Here is a 27,513-nt window from a genome sequence, read left to right as displayed (position 1 = left end):
CTACCAGGGAAAATAACATTTTAGACCACTGCTACACTACGCTAAAAAACGCATACCATGCTATACCTCGTGCAGCCATGGGCTCATCTGATCACTGCTTAATTCACTTAATACCGACGTACAGGCAAGAACTTAAATGCGCGAAGCCTACAGTGAAAACAGTGAAAATTTGGACCAATGAAGCAAAGATGGAACTTCAAAGCTGCTTAGACTGCACAGACTGGAGTGTCTTTGAAAATTCAGCTGGCAGCCTGGATGAATATACGGACACTGTCACATCCTATATCAGTTTCTGTGAAGATGTGTGTGTACCAACAAAATAATTTCATACATTCAACAACAACAAGCCGTGGTTCACTGCTAAACTTAAGCAGCTTCGCCAAGCTAAGGAGGATGCATATCAGAGCGGGGACAGGGCCCTGTATAATCAAGCGAGAAACCAGCTGACTAAAGAAATTAACATTGCAAAGAGGAACTATGCAGCAAAGTTGGAAAAACAGTTTAGCGCTAACGACTCTAAATCAGTCTGGTATGCATTCCAATCGCTGACTAATTACAAGGACGATCCCCCCAAGCTGAGAACAATATCACACTAGCCAACGACTTAAATACCTTCTACTGCAGATTTGAAAAGGACACTTTCACACCCACCCATCCGGCCGCACCCCCGACCACAATCACACCTGACTTCTGCGTTAACCACCCATGAACGGGATGTGAGACGCATCTTCAAACGACAAAAGATTAACAAAGCGGTAGGCCCAGACCATGGGACCCCATCCTGCCTCAAAGTCTGTGCGGACCAGTTCGCGCCAGTCTTCACTCAGATCTTCAATAGAACTCTGGAACTGTGCGAAGTGCCATCCTGTTTCAAACGCTCCACCATCATTCCAGTCCCCAAGAAACCTGCAATCTCTGGTCTAAATGACTACAGGCCTGTCGCCTTGACATCTGTGGTTATGAAGTCCTTTGAACGTCTCGTGCTGGACCACCTCAAGAGCGTCACAGGTCCACTGCTGGACCCCCTGCAGTTTTCCTACCGAGCGAACAGGTCTGCGGATGATGCAGTCAACATGGGACTGCACTTCATCCTAGAACACTTCGACAGTGCAGGGACCTATGCGAGGATCCTGTTCGTGGACTTCAGCTCACCGTTCAACACCATCATCCCTGAACTCCTTTCATCCAAGCTTCTCCAGATCAGCGTCTCACCTGCCATCTGCCAGTGGATTTACAGCTTTCTGACGGGCAGGACACAGCAGGTGAGGCTGGGAGAGGCCACCTCATCCACACGCAGCATCAGCACTGGGGCGCCCCAAGGTTGTGTTTTCTCTCCGCTGCTCTTCTCTCTCTTACACGAACGACTGCACCTCAGCGCACCCGACTGTCAAACTTCTGAAGTTTGCAGATGACACCACTGTCATCGGCCTCATCAAGGACGGTGACGAGTCTGCATATCGACAGGAAGCGGAGCGGCTGGAGCTGTGGTGCGCCCAACAAACCTGGAGCTCAACACGCTCAAGACTGTAGAGATGATCGTGGACTTCAGGAGGCATCCTTCACCACAACTGCCCCTCACGTTGTCCAGCTGCCTTGTGTCAACCGTCGAGACCTTCAAGTTCCTGGTAATTACAGTCTCTCAGGACCTGAAGTGGGCAACCAACATCATCTCCGTCCTCAAAAAGGCCCAGCAGAGGATGTACTTCCTGCGGCTTCTGAGAAAGTACGGCCTGCCACCGGAGCTGCTGAGGCAGTTCTACACAGCGGTCATCAAATCAGTCCTGTGTTCTTCCATCACAGTCTGGTTTGGTGCTGCTACAAAAAAGGACAAACTCCGACTGCAACGGACAATCAAAACTGCTGAAAGGATTGTTGGTACCCCCCTACCCATCCTTGAGGACTTGCACGCTGCCAGAACTAAGACAAGAGTGTGCAAAATCCTCTCGGACCCTCCGCATCCCGGTCAGCAGCTCTTCCAGCTCCTTACCTCAGGTAGGCGCTACCGATCAATGCAAACTAGAACTAGCAGACATTCCAACAGCTTCTTCCCTCTTGCGATCAACTTCTTAAACACCTAACCTACCATTACAACATGCTCGCAATTTTTTGACTTGAGTTTGTTGTCACATTTCTGTGGGGCCAATTATACATTACTCGTGCACTCACTGTAGTTGTCTCGCCATGCTGCACTATTTGCATATCTGTTGTTGACCAATACTGGCCACTCATGCCAGAGTAGCATCTGCTCCATTTGCACACTGATTGAGGAGTATCTGCAACATTTGCACAACCAACATTGTCCCAGATTATCGCAATACTCGTCACTTTAAACCGCATACACTCCTTGAAGTCTTGGCGCCTTTGCACAAAGGTCATTGCACCGGACTACTGCAATATTAGGCATTCTAAGTGCGAGAGGACTCTGCATCTTTTTACACAATTGTCCAAAAAAACCAAAAAATATGTACCGGCATTACCAGATAACTAGCAACCCTTTACTGCTCAGTGACTGTTTTTTTTTTTTTTTTTTTTTTTTTTTGTCAATGTCTTTATGTCTCAAAATTGTTCTCTGTCAATTGACTGTCTGTTGTCGTACTAGAGGGGCTCCAACTACCGAAGACAAATTCCTTGTGTGTTTTTTGGACATACTTGGCAAATAAAGATGATTCTGATTCTGAAATGAGTTTCCTCTACAGGGTGTCCCGGCTCTCCCTTAGAGATAGGGTGAGAAGCTCGGTCATCCGGGAGGATCTCAGAGTCGAGCCGCTGCTCCTCCACAACGAGAGGAGCCAATTGAGGTGGCTGGGGCATCTGATTCGGATGCCTCCCGGACACCTTCCTGGTGAGTCCCACCGGGAGGAGAGCCCGGGGATGACCCGGGACACGCTGGAGAGACTACATCCTTCGGCTGGCCTGGGAACGCCTTGGGATCCCCCGGAAGAGATGAATGAAGTGCCTGGGGAGAGGGAAGTCTGGGCGTCCCTGCTAAAGCTACTGCCCCCGCAACTCGACCTTGGATAAGCGTGAGAAAATGGATGGATGTTGCAGGTAAGCATGAGTGTGCTCTTGTTAGGTTCCTTGTCATGGTTCCGCAGTCCAGTTAAATTGCCTTTAACTTCAAAAAGGTCTTCCATGATGGCAGCTATACATGAATAAGAGGACTTTTTACCTTGAAAATAAATCTCCTTCTTTTCCTCTGGCCTTGTCCCGTTAGGGGTGGCCACAGCGCATTATCCTTTTCCATGTAAGCCCATCTCCTGCATTCTCACCAACTGGCCTCATGTCTTCCTATCAACCTTCTCTTTGGTCTTCCTCTCGCTCTCTTGCCCGGCAGCTCCATCCTCTATATATACACCAATATACTCGCTCTCGATCCTCTGGATGTGTCCAAACAAGTCTGCTCTCTCTAACTTTGTCTCCAAAACATCAAACCTGGGCTGTCCCTCTGATGAGCTCATTTCTAATCCTCTTCAACCTACTCACTCCTAGAGAGAACCTCAACATCTGCTTCCTGTCGTCTCTTCAGTGCCACTGTCTCGAATCCGTCAATCATGGCTGGCCTCACCACTGTCTTTTAAACTTTGGCCTTCACCCAAGCAGAGACTCTCCTGTCACATAACACACCTGACACCTTCACCCGTTCCAACCTGCTTGGACCCATTTCTTCACTTCCTGACCACACTCACCATTGCTCTGGACTGTTGGCCCCAAGCATTTAAAGTCCTCCATCCGAGTTACCTCTTCTCCCTGCGGCCTCACTCTTCCCCCTTTCATTTATGCACATATAATTTGTATTACTACGGCTAATCTACATTCCTCCCTTTTTCAGTGCAAGCCTCCACCTTTCTAAATGTTCCGCCACCTCCTCTCTGTTTCATTACCTTGAAAATAAATACTGAAAATAATTTTTATGTACCTGCTTCTGCTCTCTGCCACCTGCAACACAGTCCTCCACTGCTCTTCCACCTTTTTTACTTTTGTCTGCACCTTCAGGCTGCTGTCCTCCTCCAAGTCCTTGTGTTCACACAGACTCTGTTTTCTCCTCTGCAGATCCATCACTCGACTCTCTCCACAGGATTTGGAGCTTAAGATAATCTGAAGACAAAAGCAAACAAGAATTGTGTGAATATGGATTGTCTTCAGTTCCAAAGAAATTGTTTACAAGACAAGTATATGGGAGTAAATGGGCCAAACTCTGACATGCGTCGTGTTCAATCTGTTCTCTATCTGGGCCTGGCTGCCTCGAATGTCCATCCCGATGTTCTCAAGTTGCGTCTGTAGCTCCTCCAGCCACGTTTCAGTACTAGCTGCCTGGCTGAAGAAGGCTTGTAGCTGCCTGGAAAGCGAGTAAACAACCTCGGCTTTGTTCAGGGAGTTCTCTGCGTCACGCAACAGCGACCTCCACAGCTCGTCCAAGGCTTTGACCGCTTGTCCCGACTCCCTCATGGTGGCAGCTTTCACGTCATCACGGTCACAGAGATTCTGATTTTGTTTCTGCAACTCGGCCATCTTACAATCTCCCTCCGGTTTGGAGCTCAGGATGGCCTGATACAAAGATCACAGAGAGATCTAAATGGCATCTAGTTCAATAATAAATTTTGTGCCAATGCAGGGAAAAGTGCAGCTTCTATTTATTAAATTTAAAGATTGGACATGAACTGCTCACCTGTGCAGTTTTTATGGTCACTTCAGAATCTTTGTAACAATGGAGGGAAATTAAATTTTGTCGCTTGTCTTCCAGCCAGGCTTGGACTTGTTCTCTGGCTTCCTCATGCTCCTTTAGCTGACGCTCCAGAGCCATCTGCTTTTCTTCTGCATCTAGTGCTGCTTTAGCACCCTGATGGGTTCTCGTCCACTGGTCCTCTGTGTCCTGTACAATCTTCTGAAGCTCCAGTTCCTGGGGCTGCTCTAGCTCCTGAGCACACAAACTCTGGAAGCGTCTCTTCAGCTCCTGGAGTTTACAGTCTCCATCTGACTTGGCGCTCACAATTGTCTGACGATGATCAAGTCGAATTAGTAGCATGAAATACATGGGCACAGACTACCACAATGTAAACTATAGAAAGTGAAACCTCAGTTCACAAATGCCCAGGTTCACACCGTACTATTTCTTCATAATAAACTGTGTTTTCACGTGTTTTTATATTGTACTGAATTTATTTTTTACTTCACATCAGTAAAAACAAGGTAAATATAACTTATTTCTGGACCTGGAACAGATAAATTCTAGTTCCATTATTTTTAAGGGAAAACATTACTTCACTTTGTGAACCAAGTCTCGCAACAAATTAAGTTCAGGGACCCAGATTCCACGGTGGTATAAAACAAAAAGCCCAGAGGCAGCTGACAAATGAATAATGTGTGTATCGCAGTGTGATATGATGATTGTCTTGACAAAATAAACTGCTATTTCAGAGTCTGAAAACCTTTCACCTGTGTAGCGTGTAGTCGGTCCTGCACTGTGGTTTGACTGCTTAGTGAATCCAGCTGATGTTGAAGGTCTGAGAGCCAGTGGCTGGTTTCCTGCTGGACGGTTTGGAATTCCCTTAGCTAAAAGACACAAAATTCACCCACACTATGAGGTCCAGAATGGCCGCATCCAGTATCACATCTGGTAAATGTTTCCCAAGTTCAAAATCGCACAAGTCAGTGTTAGAGTTGGGTCACCTCCGAGTCTCTCGCCTCCATCTCCTGGTTCATCAGAGATCCTGCATCCTCTTCCAGCTGTCTGGCGACCTGTAGCACTTTCCTCCACTGCTCCTCTGCGTCTTGGACTGCCTGCTGGACTTCCCATTTTCGGTCCTCCTCCACATCCTGACGGTCAAACAGAGTCTGGCCCCGCCTCCTCAGGTTGTTCACCTGACAGTCGCCGTCAGATTTGGACTGCAGTACGTCCTGGAAACCAAATGGAGATAAATGTGCTAGTCCTTGGGTTACAAATAGTATTTTTATATTTTAAAAGCATCCATCCATTTTGGATAGCAGCGCACTTATCCTCACTTGGCTCTCGGGTGAGCTGGAGCCTATCCTAGCTGACTTTGGCCAGGAGGCAGGGTACACCCTGGACTGGTTGTCAGCCAATCACACAGCATTCCCACTCACATTCACACCTATGGACAATTTAGAACAGCGGTCACCAATCTTTTTGAAACTGAGAGCTACTTCTCTGGTACGTCTTAATGATAACCCGTTCAACTTTCACTTCTGAAATAGAAAATGTGCTCAATCTGTGGGTAAATCATCTCTTCCTTGTCGTTCCACAGCTTGTCCACGAATGCTATGGTTTGGTTATGCGCACAGTACTGCACTTTGAACCATACTAGTTTATTTTTTAAATATTGTCATTTCCAAATATACACTGATGCAAGTGTGATTAATCAACCAACAAAAATAGTTAGATGCAGCTCACCGGTAAGTGGCGGTATTTTGTTTTTAGAATAGGAACATAAAAACATTTAATGCATCTCACTGGTGGACTATTTTTAGAACAGGCCCACGGGCTACTCGCGGGCACCACGTTGGTGAGCCCTGATTTAGTCTTCAATCTAAAATACGTTTTTGGAATGTGAGAGGAAGCCCGGAGAAAAAACTCACACATACCAACAAGAACATGTCAACTCCACATAAAAATGCCATAGTCCGGAAATTGTATTTTCATTTATAGAGAACAGAATTAGTCAAATAATAATTTATTTGGGGCGGCCCGGTGGATGATTGGTTAGCACATCTGCCCCCCAGTTCTGAGGACCGGGGTTCAAATCCAGCCTCACCTGTGAGGAGTTTGTATGTTCTCCCCGTGCCTGCGTGGGTTTTCTCCGGGCCCTCTGCTTTCCTCCCACATCCCAAAAACATGCACGGTAGGTTAATTGAAGACTCTAAATTGTCCATAGGTATGAATGTGAGTGCGAATGGTTGTTTGTTTAAATGTGCCCTGCGATTGGCTGGCAACCAGTTCAGGGTGTACTCCGCCTCCTGCCCGGAGTTAGCTGTGATAGGCTCCCACACGCCCGCAACCCGCGTAAGGATAAGCGGTGTAGAAAATGGATGGATGATGAATTATTTGTTTGCTTAGTATTTATTCCATATTCCACAGAATTTGATCCTTAGGAATTTTATGTATCCATCGTAACAACCAGGTTGTGAGGTGCAGTCGCTTTGTTCTAAAATTAAGAATGGATGTCCCGACGTAGCACCATTCATTATTTCCCTGTTGAAACTTCCTCACAGGTTAGCAAACATTCTGTATGTAGCCGTCCATGTTGAAACAAACCTGTGCCATGCGGCGTCTGTCTTGAGGTGGCGAGTGGATGCCAACAGACTGCAGCTGCAGCTCTCGCTCTCGCACCCAAGACTGTGTGTTTTTACTCTGAGCCTCGAAGTCTTCACCGAGACTTCGCAGTTGAGCCTCTTTGCAGGTCTGAAGGACGGATTTCCACTGCTGCTCCGTGTCTTCAACCAACAGTGCCAACTCGGGCTTCCTGCTGTCATCCAGGGTCTTCCACAGATGTTCAGCTTCCCTCTTCAGGTCCAGAACTTTAGATTCGCCCTCATCTCGGCAAGAAAAAACAGCCTACAAGTGAAGACGATTACGTCAACGAGAACAAAACATTGCGTCGCACAAAAATGTAGTTACACATTTTTGTTCTTAGTCTGTGTGCTGAATTTTCTGAATCTTGCTATTGCTAGTTTGCCTTAAGAGTGTGAGTTGTCCAATCCTGTCCTATATTGTCCTGTCATTCCCTCACAGGGTGTAGCATTACTGCTCCATACAATACTTCAATGTAATGTGTCATTGTACGATGCATATAATGATTTATTTTGTTTGTCTTTCTTATAGCTATTATCCTGTCTTTTGTTGTCTTCTCTTCCTGTATTATTTAGTTATTATCTCATCGTCTAGTCCTTTTTCTTTTTCATTTCTGTCACTCCCATTTAAAACCTCATTCTGTCTGACTGAAATTTTAAATAAATATCCATCAGAATACAAAGAACAACAGTGGCGGTATAAAAACTCCACTGTGGCACAGTAAAACAGTTACGACATAGAAGGGATAAAGATTCTCCATTCTGCTTGACCTAAAAAACAAAAAAAACTAAAAAAAAAAAACAAAGCCACAGTACAGTAAGTAAGTAAGTACAGTAACTGCATGCATGTCAAACTGATTTTTGTATTCTATGTACTGTGCGTGCTTTTTCTACATCTGCTTTGCATGCTTCAGTGACTGTCAGTGGAGGATGTCCTATGAGTTCTTTCTCGATAATTTTTATTATTGGTCTGCATGTTAACAAATGTTATGGTAATGGTAATTTCAACATTTTTAGGATGACTTTCTAACATCTGTCCAGAGACCACAGATAGAAAATAGCCTTTTGACTAACTGTGGCACATTTGCTGTAGAGTTTAAAATTTGCATTGTCCCTGTTCAGTAAATCAAGGAACAAACAAACACTGTACATAAGCGTGACACGTTTAGAGGGACGCACCTGTATAATTTGCAGTCTTTCCTGGAGCGGCATATGAGTTCCGAACGAGAGCAGCTTGCATCTCTGCTCTCTGATCCAGGACCGTGCGGTCTCGATGTTGCTTCGGAGAGCGGCAACCTCCCTCTCCGCAGAGGCTTCAGTTTTCGCCTCCTCGACAGCCTTCATCGTATATCTCCACTCTTCCTCTGCACCTCTCATCACATCCCGGATCTCATGGCGAAGGCCTTCATCCAGGTCCAGGTTCTTGCACAAACTCTGGCCCCGCTCCTTTAGGTGCTGCAGCTTAGACTGCATATCAGGTTTGCTAAGCAGAACATCCTGAATTCAACAAACAACAATGGAAATATATTCAGTTTAAACGACAATACATGTAATGAGGACTTGCGAGTGCAATAATGTCCATCCATCCATTCATTTTAAACCGCTTATCCGAGGTCGGGTCGCGGGGGCAGTAGCTTTAGCAGGGACGCCCACACTTCCCTCTCCCCAGCCACTTCATCCAGCTCTTCCGGGGGGATCCCGAGGCGTTCCCACGCCAGCCGAAAGACGGGGTCGTCCCCGAGGTCTCCTCCCGGTGGGACTCACCAGGGAGGCGTCCGGGAGGCATCCGACTCAGATGCCCCAGCCACCTCATCTGGCTCCTCTCAATGTGGAGGAGCAGCGGTTCTACTCTGAGATCCTCCCGGATGACCGAGCTTCTCACCCTCTCTCTAAGTGAGAGCCCGGACACCCTGCGGAGGAAACCCATTTCAGCCGCTTGTATCCGGGATCTTGTTCTTTCGGTCACAACCCACAGCTTGTGACCAAAAGGGAGGGTAGGAATGTAGATCGACCGGTAAATCGAGAGCTTCGCCTTTCGGCTTAGCTCCTTCTTTACCACAACGGACGGATACAAAGTCTGCATCACTGCAGACGCTGCACCGATCCGCCTGTCGATCTCCCGTTCCATTCTTCCCTCACTCATGAATAAGACCCCAAGAAACTTGAACTCCTCCACTTGGGGCAGGATCTCACCCCGACCTGGAGAGGGCACGTCACCCTTTTCCAACTGAGGAACATGGTCTCAGATTGGAGGTGCTGATTCTCATCCCAGCCACTTCACACTCAGCTGTGAACTGCTCCAGTAAGAGTTGGAGGTCACGGCTTGATGAAGCCAACAGAACCACATCATCTGCAAAAAGCAGAGATGCAATACTGAGGCCACCAAACCGGACCCCCTCTATGCCACAGAATCGGTGACAAAGGGCAGCGTTGGCGGAGTCCCACCCTCACCGGAAACGAGTCCGACTTATTGCCGGATATGCGGACCAAACTCTGACTCCGGTTGTACAGGGACCGAACAGCCCGTATCAGGGGGTTCGGTACCCCATACTCCCGAAGCACCCCCCACAGGACCCCCAGAGTGACACGGTCAAACTCCTTCTCCAAGTCCACAAAACACGTAGACTGGTTGGGTGAACTCCCATGCACCCTCGAGGACCCTGCCAAGGGTGTAGAGCTGGTCCGCTGGTCCACTGTTCCACGGCCAGGACGAAAACCACACTGCTCCACTTGAATCTGACATTCGACTTCCCGACGGACCCTCCTCTCCAGCACCCCTGAATAGACCTTACCAGGGAGGCTGAGGAGTGTGATCCCCTGTAGTTGGAACACACCCTGCGGTCCCCTTTTACCTGCAACAATGAGTCATAAGGTTTTGTCCGCTGGTGTCCACCAGACAACTGCAGAGTGTCCAGGACCACCTGATGTCCTGTCGGTACCAGCGAGGGCAGGCTGAGGCTCTCCTGGCGGAACTCCAGATGCAGACGTCCGATCTGCCTCGCATCTTCCCCTGGCCTGGCCTGGGGGAGCGGAGGACGGCGACTGAACAAGCCCAGACCCTGCTGGACAGGGGCTCAGCCATGGGCCCCCTCCTCTCCAATCTACGAACACAGGAGAGGGCACGTCACCCTTTTCCGACTGAGAACCATGGTCTCAGATTTGGAGGTGCTGATTCTCATCCCAGCCGCTTCACACTTGGCTGCGAACTGCTCCAGTGAGAGTTGGAGATCACGGCTCGATGAAGCCAACAGAACCGCATCATCTGCAAAAAGCAGAGATGCAATACTGAGGCCACCAAACCGGTCCCCTCTATGCCTCGGCTGCGCCTTGAAATTATGAACAGAATCGGTGATAAAGGGCAGCCTTGGCGGAGTCCAACCCTCACCGGGAACCAGTCCGACTTACTGCCATATATACGGCCGTACAGGGACCGAACAGCCTGTATCAGGGGGTTTGGTACCCCATACTCCCGAAGCACCTCCCACAGGACTCCCCGAGGGATACGGTCGAACGCCTTCTCCAAGTCCGCAAAACACATGTATACTGGTTGGGCGAACTCCCATGCACCCTCGAGGACCCTGCCGAGGGTGTAGAGCCGGTCCACTGTTCCATGGCCAGGACGAAAACCACACTGCTCGTCCTGGATCTGAGATTCGACTTCCCGACGGACCTCCTCTCCAGCACCCCTGAATAGACATTACCAGGAAGGCTAAGGAGTGTGATCCCACTGTAGTTGGAACACACCCTCCTTCTTCTGCCAGTCCAGAGGCACTGTCCCCAATGTCCATGCGATGTTGCAGAGGCGTGTCAACCAGGAAAGCCCCACAACATCCAGAGCCTTTAGGAACTCCGGGCGAATCTCATCCACCCCCGGGGGCTTGCCACCGAGGAGCTTTTTAACCACCTCTGTGACCTCAACCCCAGAGATAGGAGAGCCCGCCTCAGAGAACCCAGACTCTCCTTCCTCATGGGAAGGCATGTCGGTGGAATTGAGGAGGTCTTCGAAGTTTTCTGCCCACTGACTCACAACCTCCCAAGTCGAGGTCAGCAGCGCCCCATCCCCACTATACACAGTGGTGTATAGTGATGGTGCATTGCTTCCCCCTCCTGAGACACCCGATGTTGGTCCGGAAGTCTTTCTCCATGGCCTCACCGAACCCCTCCCATACCCGAGTTTTTGCCTCAGCGACCACCAAAGCTGCATTCCGCTTGGCCAGCCGCTACCCATCAGCTGTTTCAGGAGTCCCACAGGCCAAAAAGGCCCGATAGGACTCCTTCTTCAGCTTGACGGCATCCCTCACCGTTGGTGTCCACCAACGGGTTCCGGGATTGCCGCCACGACAGGCACTGACCACCTTACTCCTTCTGACAGGGGATTCTGCCAGACGTTCCCAGCAGACCCTCACAATACGTTTGGGCTTGCCACGTCGGACTGGAATCTTCCCCCACCATCGGAGCCAACTCACCACCAGGTAGTGATTAGTTGACAGCTCCGCCCCTCTCTTCACCAGAGTGTCCAAGACATGCGGCCGCAAGTCCGCCAAGTGCACGTGTGGACACCCTTATGCTTGAACATGGTGTTCGTTATTGAGAATGAGCACAGAAGTTCAATAATCGGATCGGAGGGGCCGTTCCTCCCAATCACACCCTTCCAGGTCTCACTGTCATTGCCCACGTGAGCATTGAAGTCCCCCAGCAGAACGATGGAGTCCCCAGCGGGAGCGGTCTCCAGCACCCCTCCAAGGACTCCAAAGAGGGTGGGTACTCTGAACTGCTGTTTGGTGCATAGGCACAAACAACAGTCAGAACCCGTCCCCCCACCCGAAGGCGGAGGGAGGCTACCCTCTCGAGAGGACTGGTACCAGAGCCCAAGCTGTGTGTGGAGGCGAGTCCGACGATATCTCGTCGGAACATCTTGACCTCACACACCAGCTCGGGCTCCTTCCCTGCCAGAGAGGTGACATTCCACGTCCCTAGAGCCAGCTTCTGTAGCCGGGGATCGGATTGTAATAATGTACAACATACAAATAGACATCCTGTATATCTTACAATATATTAACATATATACCTGTAAATGCCATACAACCTACAGACATGTAACATGCCCAGTACTTACTTTATGATGTAAACCATAGATCAATAAGGGAATAGAGGATGCATACAAACAGAAAAATACCTTATACTGTACAAAATATTTAGAAAACTGGACGCATGCTGAAACATAGATGTATGAAAATAAATTTGTAAATATCATAAGCATGAGTGTGGAACAGTGGATGACTGGTTAGCACGTCCGCCACACAGTTCGGAGGACCCGGGTTCAAATCTGGCCTCGCCAGTGTGGAGTTTGCATGTTCTCCCTGTGCCTGCGTGGGTTTTTGCCGGGTACTCCGGTTTCCTCCCACATCTCAAAATCATGCACAAATTTGGATTTAAATTAACTCTTTACACATAACATCTTTTTAAATATGTTTGGAAGAGGCCAGATTTCATTCTGAGGAGATCCTATTCCATGCCTCTATGTCTTTAAGATGCCATGATCCATATCTGAAAGAAGCCATATGGGAGGCAAGTATTTCCGAGGGCTCCAGTGGTGTGTGGTAGGTTAATTGAAGACTCTAAATTGTCCATAGGTATGAATGTGAGTGCGAATGGTTGTTTCTTTATCTGCGCCCTGCGATTGGCTGGCAACCAGTTCAGCGTTTACCCCGCCTCCTGCCCACAGTTAGTTGCGATAGGCTCCAGCATACCCGCGTGAGGATAAGCAGTGTAGAAAATGGATGGATGGATGTATGTATAAGAATGAGTAAGAAAGAACATTACCGCACATTACTAGAGCACAATAAGAGCAACACACAAGAACTTAAAATATTAAACAACACTAAAAATAAACGTTCTAAAACAATGACCGATCCTGAATATTTCATAAAAGATGAAAATACTATGATAGATAAAAATAAGTATATAGCCACAGAACTTATTCATTTTTTTGTCCAAGTGGATTATGAACTAACAAAAGGAATTCCTAAGACAAGAGATAAATATGATGTAGACAAATATATCAATAAGAACAACTCTTCTCTGATTATCTGTGTAGTAAATGAACAAGAAATAATTAATTTCGATATTTTAGTTAAAACAGTAAAAAATAAAAGGTCCACTGATTGCTACAGTATTAAAATGACATTCATTAAAAGTATTATTAATCATATAGTACAGCCACTCACACACATTTCTAACCGGGCCTTTGAAACTGGCATTTTTCCATCTAAAATGAAAAGACCTAAAGTAATACCAATCTTCAAAAACGGAGAAAAACATAAATTCACCAACTACAGACCAAAATAACGACTTGCACAGTTCTCTCAAATCTTAAAAAGATTATTAGCACACAGACTTGACAAATTCATAGACAAACACGATCTTTTAAGTGAAAACCAATATGGCTTCAGAGCAAAGAAGTCTACCTTGATGGCAGTCTTGGAGTTGGTGGAGGGGATATCCACAAATATAAGGAATGTCTTTGTAGAGTTAAAAAAAAAAAAAAAAAAAAACATTCGACACTATTGATCATTGTATACTAATGAAGAAATTAGAGTGATATGATATTCGAGGTTTGCCATCCAATTGGATTAAAGGTTACTTGGATGACAGATTTAATAACATATACTGAAATGAATTAAAGATCACTTGTGGCAGAGGTGTCAAACTCGTTTTTGTCATGGGCCACATCGTAGTTATGACTTCCCTCGGAGGGCCTCCACGACTGAGACCCATATAAATGAAAGATTACCTCATGTACTGTAATTACATATATTATATACAACACATTGATGAATAACCAGTTTTAAAATCAGAAGCCTATAAAAAAGTTTTTCAACTATTATATTTCTTTTCAAAGGGGGATTAGTAACGAAAAATGCTTGCAAATATCTCAATTGTATAACACTAGAACAAAACTAGCAATTTTGATTTGGTTTCGCGGGCCAATGTGGCGGGCCGGATCTGACCCACGGGCCCCCACTTTGACGCCCAGTGACTTATGGGGTCCCCCCAACGATCTGTGTTGTGCCCCAAATTATTGATACTATACATTAATGACATCTGCAATATTTCCAATATTCACCATGCAGATTCACCATGCTTTATGCATTCCTGCTCATTTTTGTGCGTCTCAGACGCGGGAGGCACATGAAGTGAGATTCCTATATATGTATATATGATAAATAAACACACAAATATTAAATAATGAGAATGATGAAGCGGTTAGCAATGCTAGCTTGAATATAAGTAGTTACGTGGAGAGCCGGCTGAAAGGGGGGGGTCCAGGGGGCTGGTGACCCCGACACCCCACCCCATCCACCCACACACACTTTTTGGAGGAGTGCCCTTATTTTAGGCAAAAGTGCCCTTCAGTGTGTGGGCAAAATAATTCCTTGGAGTTGCCACCCCCCACAACAAATACAAAAACCTAAAAGTTCAGCAGCAATTTATTTGTTCCACAGGAATGAATAATGTTTTCTGAATTTGAAAGCATTCCACCAACAGAATCATGGACATTTTAAACTCACCTGCAGTGATTCATAAGACTGAAGGTTCTGAGTCAAATTGTTGATCCAAGACTGCAAATTTTCACTTTGGGCTTTGAGAGCCTCCACTTCTTGGTTAAAGCGTACTTGCATCTCTGTCTTGTTGAGAACATCCTCAGCTGCCTGTAGGATTATCCTCCACTCGTCCTCCAGGTTTCGGACTGACTGCTGGACTTCCTGTTTCCTGCTCTGCTCCAGCTGGTCCTGTTCACAAAGACTCTGGCTCTGAAGTCGAAGCCTGTTCATCTGGGTGTCACCCTCTGGTCTTGCGCTCAGGACTGCCTGGTGGCCACAAGGAGAACACAAAATGTGGAGGAATTTCTCACCGTTTGCTTAAGAGGAATAAAGAGTGCTTATTTGTTCAACAAGATGAGCTCTGACCTCTGCTTTGAGGCTCATCTCCTTGTATGACAGGTCTTCACAGGCTGAGGTGACGGAACACAGGAGGTCTTTAAACCAGGTCCTGATGTGCTCAGCCTGGGTTGCAAACTGGTTCAGCTGACCACCCGAGACATCATGTTCTTCCGCTTGGGTCTGCAGCCGGGCCTCCAGATTTCGATAGCGTTGTATGACATTGTCACTGTCCTTGAGGATTCTGTCAGCTCTGACACCCTGGTGGCGCACTGAAGCCAGCAGCTCCACAAGGATATCCACTCTTTGGCTGATGCATGGAAGGAGAACAAATGTGGCAACTGATGTGCGATTGTTGAAAGCTTACAGAACCTGATTCTGCTAGAAATGCATTTAAACACACTTTAAAGGGATAGGGCAGCAGTGATAGGACAGCATTTATCTTCGCCAGTCAAAAGTCAATTCAAAATGGTTGATTTTTCTCACTTGAAACACTTTGGAAGTATTGAAAGATCAAAGGGGACATTGTAGACAATGAGGAAATGACAACATGAAACAGTTGGATAAGCGTAGCAGTAACAAAGCGTCCAATCAGATTGCTCTGGTGCTCACAACCACCAAAGGGCATATTTCTTGTTTTCAGAAAAGTAATTTTTGTCTTTTGTGATCACCTCTCATGCTGGAGGTCTTGGAGGAGATGTTTGGCCGTGCCAGGCACTGCACTGAGTTTCTCTTTGCCCTGCAGCCACTCGTGGAAACTGTCATGTTGCGTCTGCAAACTGCAAAGATCGCGTTCATCACTTCCTCTTTGTAAGGCTCAGCGGGAATTTTGAGCGAGACCAGAACAATTACCTGCTCAAGTCACAGTGGAGAGACTCAATTTGCTTCTGCCTGTTCAAACAGTGAGTCTTGAAGGTGTGCACCTCCTCATGCTGCTCCTTCAGCCAATCACTGAGCTCAGACAGCTGCTGAGTATCGATCTGCGCGTTGCCTCGTTCCAGATGATCCCTCAGCTGCTCCAGGCGGCGCTCTGCGTCGCTGGCCTTCAAGAAGCTCTGAGAGAGACGAGGGAAACTGTGAGGCTCTTTTTCTTCCAATACCGAATGGTAATGGAAATGGTTTGGAGTGGGTCTTTCACTCACAGTGAGTCTTTGTAAAGATGTTTCTATGTCTGCTCTGCTCTCTGGGTTCTCGAAACACTCATTGACGGCCAACTGCAGGTCCTGGAACCAGTACTCAAAGGACTGCCTTTCATCTGGACAAAATAATATCAGGATAAGTTGTTTTTTTAAAAGATCAACCAGTCAACAACTACCACCAGTGACCCTCATTGATAAAAGGAGTTCCATTTGATCCAGAGCTGAAATTTATTCTGGCTCCACCAGAGAAAGATTAGGAAAATAACCCTTTGCTGATGAAGCAAAGACACACGGACTGACCTTGAATGACCTTGAGCAGGCCTTTGTCCTTCTCCTCTCTCTTGAGGTGGATCATGTCTTTGATGCGAGTGATGGCATCTGTGAGTCGTCCACAATCCACCGAGAGTTCCTCCAGCACCTGTGAACTGGCCACGCTGGAGACAAGAGCAATCTCGCTCAGCGCTAACTTGGCATGCTCCTCCTGGACCTCCAGGTCATCACACAGATCCTGGGACAAACAAAATACAAAACACACAATACAATACAATACAATACAATACAATAGGAAAAATGGTTCTGGCTCTGGCTCTGAACCTGATCTTAGAACCTCCTTTACACCAACTGTGTCTTTGAGCTGTGTACCTTTAACTGGGTCTCCAGCCTAGGTTCTGAGGCTTGGACCTCATTGACAGAGAATTGAATTTTCTCAACAGCTGACAGGCACGCCTCAATCTTTTCGGCAAGATGTTTCTTCACCACCATCAGCTCCTCAAAGATGTCGGCGCAGTCAGCAAACAGCTCCTTCACCTGCTCCATCCTCTTCTTCAGCTGTGTTTCCATCACCTGGAGGCCACACAAGCGATATCGTTCTTCTAACAAACATCCTCCAGGATGGAGACGAACATTTTCAAGGTGCTTGTGCTCACTTGCAGCTCCAGTGGAGCCTCGTGACTCTGAAGGATTTCCTGGATCTCCTCAGACTTCTTGTGGAAATGTTCTATGTTTTCCTCATAGGCCTGGATCTCATCCTGTGTATTAAAATCATTTACAGACTGTATTTCCATCTATTCTACGAAGTTAGCCAACATCTGTGCATGCGTTTGAACGTCACCTTCATGGCCAAGACTTGCTGGCGGCTGTGGAAGGGGTGGCTCTCTGCAAATAATGCCAGTTTGCAGGCCGTCCAGCTGTCAATCTCTCCCCCCAACATTAACTGCTTGTTCCATAGCTCCAAGCCCACCTGGAGGTTGTCCATGTATGTGTCTATCTTCTCAGTGATCTTCATGGGGACAAAAAAAAAAAATCACCATTTTATCATGGATTCTGGAAGATCAAGCACTTACGTCCAGCCAAGTGTCCATCAGTGTGTCAGCTTCAGCTTCAAATGGTGCCTCCCTGCAGTCTGGAAACTTCTTCAGTTGGGACTGCAGCTGCCTGCAAACTCCCCTCATTTCATCCATCTGCTCACTGAGGCCACTGAGCTCCTTCTTAATGTCCTGGACCTGGACAAGGAAAGTAATTCAAGTAAAGCCGAGGCACTCTTTGAACTCACTAGAACTAACTTAAGTGAGCTAAAGTGCAGGACACAGGTGCACTCATCCATCATCATGATCTGAGAAGTGTGACTTGTTTCAGGCTCACCTTGGTTATAATCTTGTGAAGGTTGTCTTTGCCCATGTATGAGGCCTGCTCACTGATGGTCTGCTCGGCTCTCTGCACTGTGCTATTCAGATGACTGCGACAGCTCTGGAACTTCTTCAGAAGTTCAATCAGGATGCTGCACTGCTGCTTCCTGCGAGACACCATGACTTGAGGTGACAGAGAGTAACAGGACCAGACCACAAACAGGAGGCGAACATACCTGTCAGTCAAAGATGTTAGAGTCTTGTTGTACTCTGTCTCCAGCTCCTCGAGGAGATTTTGTCCTTGTCCTTGACACTCAGGAAGTTCCCTGAGACTTTGGATCTGTGAATTCTGAGTCTGCACCTGGTCCTCCAAATCACACAGAGCCCGAAACCTAAAGTGAAATGTGACAATTGAAATGAAGCATTGTGAGCATTGTTGTGCTGCTAAAGACACTCAAGACACACCTGTGTTGCACGGCTGGCATGGTTGCCTCTGTCAACCCTCGAGATTCGATGGTGTTCTGGAGCTTGCTCAGTTCCCCAAACAGGGTTCTCTTCTTCAAGCCCAAAGATTTGCTGTGGGTTTCCCTCTTGAGGCTCTGCTGTTGGCCTACCAGTCCACTGTCAGCCTCTTCCAGTTTGTTCAGCAGGACACTGACCATGTCCAGGCAGGAGGCAGGAGAACCATTCCTGGTGACGGTCAGCCGGGCCCCCTGCAACAGAAGATCCAACTCCGGCGCCTTGTCTTTCAGACTGTCCACACTTTGCCTGATCAGAGCCAGTTTGGCGCGACAGTCTTGCAGAACCACAGCTTCACTGCAAGGGGCACCCTGCACTCCAGCGATGTCCTCCTCTACGGTGCGAAGAGACATGAGGAAGCGGTCCAAAGCGCGAGCAGCCGCCTCACTTTTGCGAACTTGTTGGCGGAGCTGATCCACGCTGCTTCTGTGGGCTTCCACCTCTCGGGAGAGAGGGAGGCAGTCTCTGGGATCTAGGTTGCTAGATTCTCGCTCCAGGCGGGCCAGCTGATCCAGTTCGCTCTGGATGTTTTCATCCAGTTCCTAAAGGAGGAAAAGTCTACATGTTGGAATCTGTCACAGAATGAAAGAATTTATCACATCACCATGGTGGACATGGGACCTTGATGTCCTTCAGGATGTTGGTGTTGGCCAATGTAAAGGCTGTGATGTCTTTGGGTTGTCTCAGGTAACGGTCTAGGCGGTCTGTGAAATCCACCATGTGGTTCTCGGTGGAGTCGATCTGCCTGAGGGCGGCACTCAATAAACTGCCTCTCCTTTGAAGGTTGGACTGTTGGGCCTGCCACTGGTCTTGAAGATCTGATTTCTCCTGATCTACACCAGCGTTTCCACTCAACTGAGAGCACTGGTTTATAAACTCAGACCACAAAGACTCTGTGTCCTGCCTCAGGAACTGAGAGAGAAGAAATGTTGCTTCTGATCACTAGCTTATTAAAACTTGTAAACCACACATGCTGACATCGTACCTGAATTTCCTGTAGTCGTGTGTGAAGACCCTTTAGAGTCACAGAGTCTGAGGGAACATCTCTGATGCTCTGTTCATTTTTAGACAGCTGGACTTGCAGAGACTTCTTGTAATTTTCATATCTGAAAACCAAAACACAATGTATCGAGGCAAACACAATTTTAAGCATCATACTACCATTTTAGCTCAGTTTACTTCTCTAAAGCCTCCTTTTTGTTGACTTCTTCAACAGATGAGTGATTCTCAACCTCCTCTTGTCCTGAATTTACTGTCTTGAGTTTCATTTGTGAAACCTACAAACAATATGCAAGGATTATGTTGTTCAAGAAAAAAAATCTTAATGGTGATAGTTATTTATCCCATGTATGGTTTCCATGACTGTGATACCTCAGATGGTATTTGAGGTTTGCCACTTGGTGCAGTTTCTATGGGTATAGTCCGCTCCACATCGAAGACAACAGGAATCCTGTGAAGCGTAAAATGTCTTGTTGAAATGGCATTTTATAAGTCAGCAATGGAGATAAAATGTGGCCACTTATTTCTGAGTGGCCCCGCCCATGGCACGCTCACCTTGAATCGGGGAGCGGTGCTTCTTGATCTCCACTGAATTGACGCTGGATGGCAGCCAAGCTACTCTCACACTCTCTCAGCTGAGTGTGGGGCAGTCGGTGGGCGTCCTCCGGACTCAGCATGTCACAGAGCTCTTGTAAGGCCACCACTTGATGGCCTGCTTGGGCAACTTGGCCCTCGGATGAGAAGCAAGCCTGGTTGTCATTGACAGAGAAATAAACCCATTTCAGCTACAAGTGTTTATTACAGAACAATGCAAATAAGTTCAACTGATGCACATTTTCAAATAAAACTGTAAAACCCTACCTCCCACTGAGACCTGACAGACTGTGTAAAGAAATCCATGTCTCTGAGCTGTGAAGGTGTACAGAAGGCCTCCATGCCTTTGGCTGCTCTCAGGAATTCCTCCAGTAAGTCTGGATCTAGGGTCCTCAGACTCTACAGAGGAATCCAGTCTTTGGTCAACAGACTTTTTAAAACAGGTGAAATATTCCTGGCATAGGATGTCTGGTCCAAACAAACCCCACCACCAAAAATAACAATACCACCAAGATGGCAATAATTCCACTTACATTTGTCAGGGATGCTTGCTCAGCTGGTAGACATTTATCACTGATGGCCTCCAGGATGTGTTCTTGCAGGCAGTGCTTAGCCTCCTCAAAGCCGTTCCTAGCCAAAGCCTGGGCCTTGGCATAGGCCTCAGAATAGGCTTGGGGAGGAGCCTGGGCCAGGGCTGGAGGTGGCATACAGAGGTCTGGAGACCCGGCCTGGGATTGAGGCAGCACACAGACGGAAGACTTGAGAAGAGTTTGGGATTGTTTTTCATTGAATTGTGGAGGGGCTTGACTTTGAGGTTGTAATTGCGGCAGAAGGTTGACCTGGAAGTTGGCCTGTGCTGGTGATTGAGACTCAAATTCAGGTGGTGTTTCTACCTGTGGTTGTAATCGTAAAGGTGACGATGTTGCAGGTTTGACTGGTTGCTGATTATTCATTTGAGGCAACTGTGGTTCGATTGAAGGCTTTGACACAGATATAGCACTGCCTTGGGTTGGTGGTGGAACTTTGGGCTGAGGAGTTAACTGGAGTTCAGGTTTATACTGTGGCAGGAACTGAGTCTTGGGTTGAGGGGACGGCTGGACTTTGGGCTGAGCAGTTACCTGTTCAGGCATATACTGTGGTAGTGTCATAGCCTTGGCTTGGTTTGGTGACTGAAATTTTGGTTGCGAAGCTCTCTGGGGTTCAAGTTTATTTTGTGGTAGGGATTGAGTCTTCATTTGTGTTGAAGGCTTAATTGTAAGTTGCTTGGCAACCGGTGGTTCAGGTTTATATTGCAGCAGTGATTGTGTCTGTGATTGGGTTGATGACAACATCTTGGGTGGTGGTGGTTGAGGAATATATGGTGGCAGTGAAGGAGCCTGTGGTTGGTTTGGTGCCTGAGCTAGTGGTCTAAATTGTGGAGGTGGCTGGTGCGGCTGAGGCTTGAACTGTCTCAGCTGAATATGTGGCTGCACATTTACTTGTGTCTGAATGTGAGGTTGGGACTGTAATCGTAGGTAAGGTTGAAGTTGAGACTGAGTGGGATACTGAAGATTGGTTTGGTTTAATTGTTGGGGTATCTGAGCGAGGATGTTAAGCCGCAGTTGGTGTTGAGTTTGGAGCTGATGCTCAACAGGTGGACATTGTTGAGCCTGGAGGTAAGGGTGGGTTTGTACATGGTGGGGTACCTGCATCCACATCTGTTGCTGAGGGTGGCCTTGTTGTGTCTGCATCAGAGCCACATCGTAGGGTTGTATCTGGGGCTGCTGTTGACTCTGGGGCCCCATTTGGGACAATGTGTGAGCCTGGACCTGGGTGTGAGAGTGCAGCTGCATCTGAGGCTGATTATATAATTGTGCCATGTTAGAAGGCCCAGATTCGTCCATTTGAGGTTTTTGTGGATGACTACCCTGGGCCCATTGTGGTATTTGTGAATGAGCTTGACATATTGGCTGAGGGAATGCTGGTGGAATGTGATGCCTTTGCTGGATAAAATCTTTATTTTGTGGCTCCTGTACGGGAGCCCACTGCTGTGAAAGGGGCTGAGGCTGGAAGTAATTCTGGGGGTGATGCTGGAGTTGTACTGAAGCCTGATTTTGGGTAGACATTGAGGATGCGCTGCTAACTTGGGTCCATGGATGCAGTTGGCCTGGAGCAGCATGGCCTGGATCCTGGACAGCTGGCTGAGATTGTGTGTAATATTGTGTCACAGGATGTCCTCGAGGCTGGAGTACAGGTTGACCTTGAGTCAAATGTTGTGTGGGACTTGGTTGAAGTTTTGGTTGGACAAAGGTTTGAGACGTTGGTTGACCATGACCTTGGCTTGACGATGCTGGCTGAGTATGCATTAAATACTCCATGTTTGGTTGAGTTGGGGTTTGAATAAGGGCCATAGTTTCAGTTTTGGTGTGTGATTGGGTCACTGAATGAGTATACTTTCGAGACTGGGCCTTTGACGGAGGATGGTTTTGAACATTTGTTAAGGGCTCGGCTTTGGCTTGAGACTGAGCCATTTGCTGAGCGTATTTCTGAGGTTGTGTCTGTACCTGGGATTGTGTTTGAGCCTGCATCATGGACCCAGGATTGGATCCATGGTGTTGAGTCATTGCATGGGCAGGAATCTGAGTCTGGGTTTGTGGATGAATATGAGTTTGATGTTGAAGGATTGTCTGTGCCTGGTTTTCAGGCTGAGGCCTTGGCTGAGCATTGGGTTGAACCTTAACCAACGTTTCAGGTTTGGCTTGGGACTGGGCCAACTGTGCTGGGGGTTTAGAAGAGGACGGCCTGACAGGGGCCCAGGACTGTGGATGACTTCCAAGCTGAATGTGGGACGGCACAGGTGGCCGAATTGTGTCCTGCATGGGAGATAAAGGCCTGACTTGAGCCCAGGTTGGCCCTTGAGCTACAACTTGGCCATCTGGAGAAGGCTGGAGCTGAACCTGTGACTGAACCAAAATGTGGACTGGTGGCTGACTTTGCTCAAGGGACAGATCCTTTGTATTGGTCTTATTTAGATTTTCTTTATGTTGTGTTGCTACAAATGGTTGCTCTTTTCCCTTTTGTTTCTGCTGATTTTGAATTTGCTGTGGTTGTTCTTTCTGTTGTGTTGCCTGCCTATCAGACTTGTCTTGGACTTCGGACTGTTTCCTGGAGGTTTCTGTAGGGTAAGGAACTTCCTGAATAAATCCCACTACATCCTTATCTGTCTGTGCCTGAACTGGTTCTTGTACAGAATTCTTGTTCAGACTTTGAATGTTCTGTTGTGCCATTTTATGGAGCCAGGGGCGGTTCTTCAAGGCCTGGGCCTTTTTACATTGAAGTTCTTGTGGGCTGAGAGGTTTCTTTACTGATAAAATCAGCTTGTGTGTCTCACTTTTATGTTGGAGTTTTGTTTCAAACTCTACATGTGTTAACCCATACTGCCCCCCTTTATATTCCTTCATCTCTGCCAGTTGATGCTCCCCCTCTTGATGTACTTCTTTCTGTCTCTGATTTCGCTCTCCTTCTCCTTTTGCCTCTACTTGAGGCTGGTGACACTTTGTCTCTTGCTGTCCTGTTCCTCTGCTTAGCAGTTGGGGTATCAATGTGTCCTCCGCAGTTTGCTGTTGTTCACTCATTTCTGTCCATACCTGAGTCTGGCTTTCTGCTTGTGTCATCTCCTGTGCAGAGCTACATGGAGGCAAACTCTTCTTTTCTTCTCTGTATTCCTGAACCACTATCTTTGGCACAAATGTTTCTTGAGATGGATGGAATTCCATTAGGGATGATGAAAACTCCCGGGGTGGCAGCATAGTGTCCGACTGCCTTTGTTGATGAGGTTTGCTTTTGGCTTGGAGAAAGACTTTGGATGGGGGCCCTCCTGTGGGGCTCCTGCTTATGTCTCTTCTGGCTCCCATGCTGCTCAGCATACAGACTGCCTCCTGTAATTGTACAAATGGGTAAAACCTCAAGTTATGAACAACAAAATCTGATGGAATTAATCTTCAGCTCTTGCACATACGTCCATGGGACTTGCTATTGCATTTAGGTATCTCCGGTGTCTTCTTTTACAAGAAGCAAAAAATAATAAAAAAACAACAACAACTAAAATACTACTGGCCTGTGACTTTGACAAGGCTGCTCGCACTCGATCCTGCATAGTGGCGGTCTGTATACACTGAATGGGCGAGCTCTTCTGATTTGTCATAATCAACACCTGAAGATCTTGTTCCTCTGTCACCACCTGACCCTCCAGCTGAAGCCCACGAGAGATCAGGACCTGCAGGAAGTAGACGGTGTCCAATTACTCTCAAGCCGGTGCCGTGGATGTCCTGTCACAGCACACAAGACTCGGTAGATCATCTCACCCGAGCTCTTGGATCCTGGCCTCGCTGCTGCTGTCGCTGTGTGGCCGTCAGTAGTTGGTACATCTCCATGGCCTCAGTCTCCCAGTGCAGAAGCTCGGCCAGGCGACTGTCAAGACCTGAAATACTGTGTTGCAACTCTACACACACCTGCTCTGCCTCACACATGGTCTTCTTTATCTGGTTAAAACAGTGACAGTCACATGCATGTCCTTTAGGTTGGTGCGCAATCGTTATCATTTCTGATATTAGTATCAGGTAAGGTGGTGGGTTGTCTTGAATGCAGACTCATACTGTGATGACATACATCAGACATGGCCATCTTCAGTTTCTGTAACTGATCCACAGGAAACTCTGGAGAAGAATCATGAGCCTCCAGATCCACTTCTTTTATCTTCATCAGTACTAACTGAAGGACAAAACGCAAAAGCTTAAAAGCAACTTTTACAGAGTAAAGTGATCCTAAGAACACTGGGCACTTGTTTCTTAAATCATTTAAGAAACAACGGTCCCCTGCTATTGGTGGGGGAGAGGGACCGATCCCTGCCATGAATAGTGAAAAAAGTGAGTAACTGACGCCCCTTCAAAAGGTTTCAAATTACCTGAAAATGCCACAAAATGGTGGCAAAGCACTACTTTCGTCAAAATGAAGCTCCTCAACTCACTTCAGCATAATTCCTTGGTACTAATATGCCACACGATGGCAGCAAAGCACAGCAATACTGAGGTTTGCTTCTTCCAGTTGAAAAGCAGCCAGTCAAGCAGGACTAAATGAATACTTCGAGACACGTGGCATTGGCAGTGGCTGTCAGGTTTATTAAGAAGCCTACGCTCCGCATCAGTTGCAGCTGTAAAGTTAAAATTACAAAAAGGCCACTGCAAATTCTTGGTCATCAGCTTATAAAGGTCTAGCAATCAGGGCGTGGAGTTAAACCACGCCCCTAGGTTTAGCCGGAACTATGAACTGAACGCTCCCCCATCCATATTTGGTGTTTTCTGCTGTCCACAAGGTCGCTCTCTTATCTATGAATCAACTGTACACTTCCCTGAAGCCAAATCGTCTAGCTTGCCCACCAGATGTTACTCGTTATCTCTTGTGATGCAGAACAGACTTCTTTTAAGTCTCAACACCATGTTGTAAAACTAGGACATATTATCTAAAGCAGTAATTCCGAACCAGTGTGCCGTGAACGCTTTTCAGGTGTGCCGTGGGAAATTATCAAATTTTACTGAATTGCTCAAAAAATTATTTATTTACAAGAAATAATGTATCTTTGTTCATCTATTTATGCCAGTGGGGCATAGTGACAGACAGAACAAATAAATGCTCTTCTATTGGATGGCAGGAGGTCCATACAGTAATGAATGTATCCACTTTTTGTGCCATGCTTGTGTGTTGTTGTGGTGTAAGATTTTTCAATTGTGAAATATGTGCCTTGGTTCCATAAAGGTTGGAAATCACTGATCTAAAGAGAGAGCTATGACCTAATAAACAAATGGGCTCTGAACTGCCTTTAATGTAGAAATACAAAGGAAAGATGGTTGTATGAGCCACTATTTTAAATACATAACATATACTAAAATATACTACACTACCTTTGTCCAAATGAAGCTCTTCAACTCCTTTCAACATTGATCCTTGGCACCAAGACGCCACAAGATTGCCAAAGCAATAGTCAAGTCCAGTTTATTTATACAGTCCATCATCACAAAATACTCTCATAGGGATCCACAAGCCCACAGTTTAAAAAAATCAACAGCACTTTACTTTCTGCAATGAATAATGGAGAATAGGTTCCCCAAACATTTCTGAATAGAAGAATTTGCGAATGTCAAACCGCAAATATGTGGGGGTTCACTGAATATGATTGCATCTGCCAAATTGTTGTAATGTATGACAGTGTATCACCTTATCTTACCTGTATTCTTTTCCTGTAGGTGCGTAAAGGACCTGACATTGTCTCGACAGGCTCTTGGAGAAGAAGCTTTGCCTCCCTGATCAGAGCCTGAAGGTTTCGGGGTCTGGTCTGGATGTCAGCGTTGGATTCTGTTTCACAGTCCTAGAAAACACACAAACATTCTCTTAATTGTGTCGACTCATGAGAAGTTTCACACAAGTCTGTAATTGGCTTTTCAAAAGTTTGAGTAAGTGCTTAAATTCCTGAAGAGATTGCTTGCACAGGAGCAATCATGATAATAATGGGACCCGAGACACTCGCAGTTAAAACTTCTCAACACAGTTGTTAAATTTTTATTCAACAAGCAGTAAAAACCTACAAAGGCATTTCTCTGGACAAACTCATCAAAGTCCACATTGAGTTTAAGCAGCTCCTCCTCCAGGCTCCTGCTGGTCTGCGGGTCCGTCGACTCCATCAAGAAGTTTGCCACCTGGTTCAGGTGAGCCTGTCTGGACCCCCACTCTGCCACGCTCTCGGACTTCGCCTTGGTTCAACACAGAAGAAGAGCGTATAATTTCCATTCCTGCCATTCAAGTCTTGCAGCACATTCCAAAAGAGGTAGTATAGTATTCCACCACTGTATCACTTTTCATTGTCCGTGCCCCAGCTTTATTGCAGATTTCAAAGCGATCAATTTTGCCTGTTTGTACAGTACAACAGCAAGTCCGAATTTACAGTTGGGCGCCTTCAGTTTAGTACCATGTTGTGCCGCAACATGCCGTATTACTCATTGCTCCCACGTCGCAGAGAGAATATATGCCCATGAGTATTGTTCTATGCTCTGTTTTAATGTGATGCTGCTCCATGCATGTTAAAGTAGCAATTGTTTGAAGGCTTAACACTACCGGAACATTTTTACTCATTTCCGTTATCCTGCCTATAGTGTTCTGCATTACATATTAGCAATAAGCTTTCAAAAGAGGACATGATATGATATGGTTGAACTTGAACATTTTTGTGTTTAAATAAACAATGTTTTCAGTTGTTGTTTTTTTGTGTGTCAGTTTTACAGTAAACTTCAACTGGGAGCGACAAATAAACAGCTTGAAGTATGGATGCTTAGCCTTTGATTTGGAGACCTGTGTGAGTGAGGG

General features: G+C 46.7%; 1 protein-coding gene across 2 annotated transcripts in view; it reads right to left on the bottom strand.

Annotated features, from left to right (window-relative positions):
• Window positions 1-27,513, bottom strand: part of syne2b (spectrin repeat containing, nuclear envelope 2b) — a 73,082-nt gene that overhangs the window by 9,769 nt on the left and 35,800 nt on the right. For both annotated transcript variants that reach the window (XM_061675437.1, XM_061675438.1), the window contains 32 exons: window positions 26,739-26,903; window positions 26,381-26,521; window positions 24,769-24,870; window positions 24,465-24,641; window positions 24,218-24,376; window positions 20,655-24,038; window positions 20,389-20,520; window positions 20,083-20,276; window positions 19,900-19,978; window positions 19,708-19,805; window positions 19,514-19,634; window positions 19,150-19,440; window positions 18,475-19,070; window positions 18,246-18,401; window positions 18,026-18,176; window positions 17,728-17,886; window positions 17,496-17,663; window positions 17,311-17,412; window positions 17,027-17,227; window positions 16,685-16,892; window positions 16,388-16,500; window positions 16,098-16,300; window positions 15,917-16,024; window positions 15,276-15,555; window positions 14,877-15,176; window positions 8,485-8,802; window positions 7,271-7,570; window positions 5,668-5,895; window positions 5,434-5,550; window positions 4,667-4,993; window positions 4,201-4,545; window positions 3,917-4,095 (listed from right to left, as the gene is read on the bottom strand). In XM_061675437.1, the coding sequence (XP_061531421.1) occupies window positions 3,917-4,095; window positions 4,201-4,545; window positions 4,667-4,993; window positions 5,434-5,550; window positions 5,668-5,895; window positions 7,271-7,570; window positions 8,485-8,802; window positions 14,877-15,176; window positions 15,276-15,555; window positions 15,917-16,024; window positions 16,098-16,300; window positions 16,388-16,500; window positions 16,685-16,892; window positions 17,027-17,227; window positions 17,311-17,412; window positions 17,496-17,663; window positions 17,728-17,886; window positions 18,026-18,176; window positions 18,246-18,401; window positions 18,475-19,070; window positions 19,150-19,440; window positions 19,514-19,634; window positions 19,708-19,805; window positions 19,900-19,978; window positions 20,083-20,276; window positions 20,389-20,520; window positions 20,655-24,038; window positions 24,218-24,376; window positions 24,465-24,641; window positions 24,769-24,870; window positions 26,381-26,521; window positions 26,739-26,903 (9,602 nt within the window). The remainder of the gene's footprint in view (window positions 1-3,916; window positions 4,096-4,200; window positions 4,546-4,666; window positions 4,994-5,433; window positions 5,551-5,667; window positions 5,896-7,270; window positions 7,571-8,484; window positions 8,803-14,876; window positions 15,177-15,275; window positions 15,556-15,916; window positions 16,025-16,097; window positions 16,301-16,387; window positions 16,501-16,684; window positions 16,893-17,026; window positions 17,228-17,310; window positions 17,413-17,495; window positions 17,664-17,727; window positions 17,887-18,025; window positions 18,177-18,245; window positions 18,402-18,474; window positions 19,071-19,149; window positions 19,441-19,513; window positions 19,635-19,707; window positions 19,806-19,899; window positions 19,979-20,082; window positions 20,277-20,388; window positions 20,521-20,654; window positions 24,039-24,217; window positions 24,377-24,464; window positions 24,642-24,768; window positions 24,871-26,380; window positions 26,522-26,738; window positions 26,904-27,513) is intronic.

The sequence above is a fragment of the Phycodurus eques genome, chromosome 4 (genome assembly GCF_024500275.1).
Source record: "Phycodurus eques isolate BA_2022a chromosome 4, UOR_Pequ_1.1, whole genome shotgun sequence".
NCBI classification, from domain to species: Eukaryota; Metazoa; Chordata; class Actinopteri; order Syngnathiformes; family Syngnathidae; genus Phycodurus; species Phycodurus eques.
This window is presented reverse-complemented; position numbering and strand designations above follow the sequence as displayed.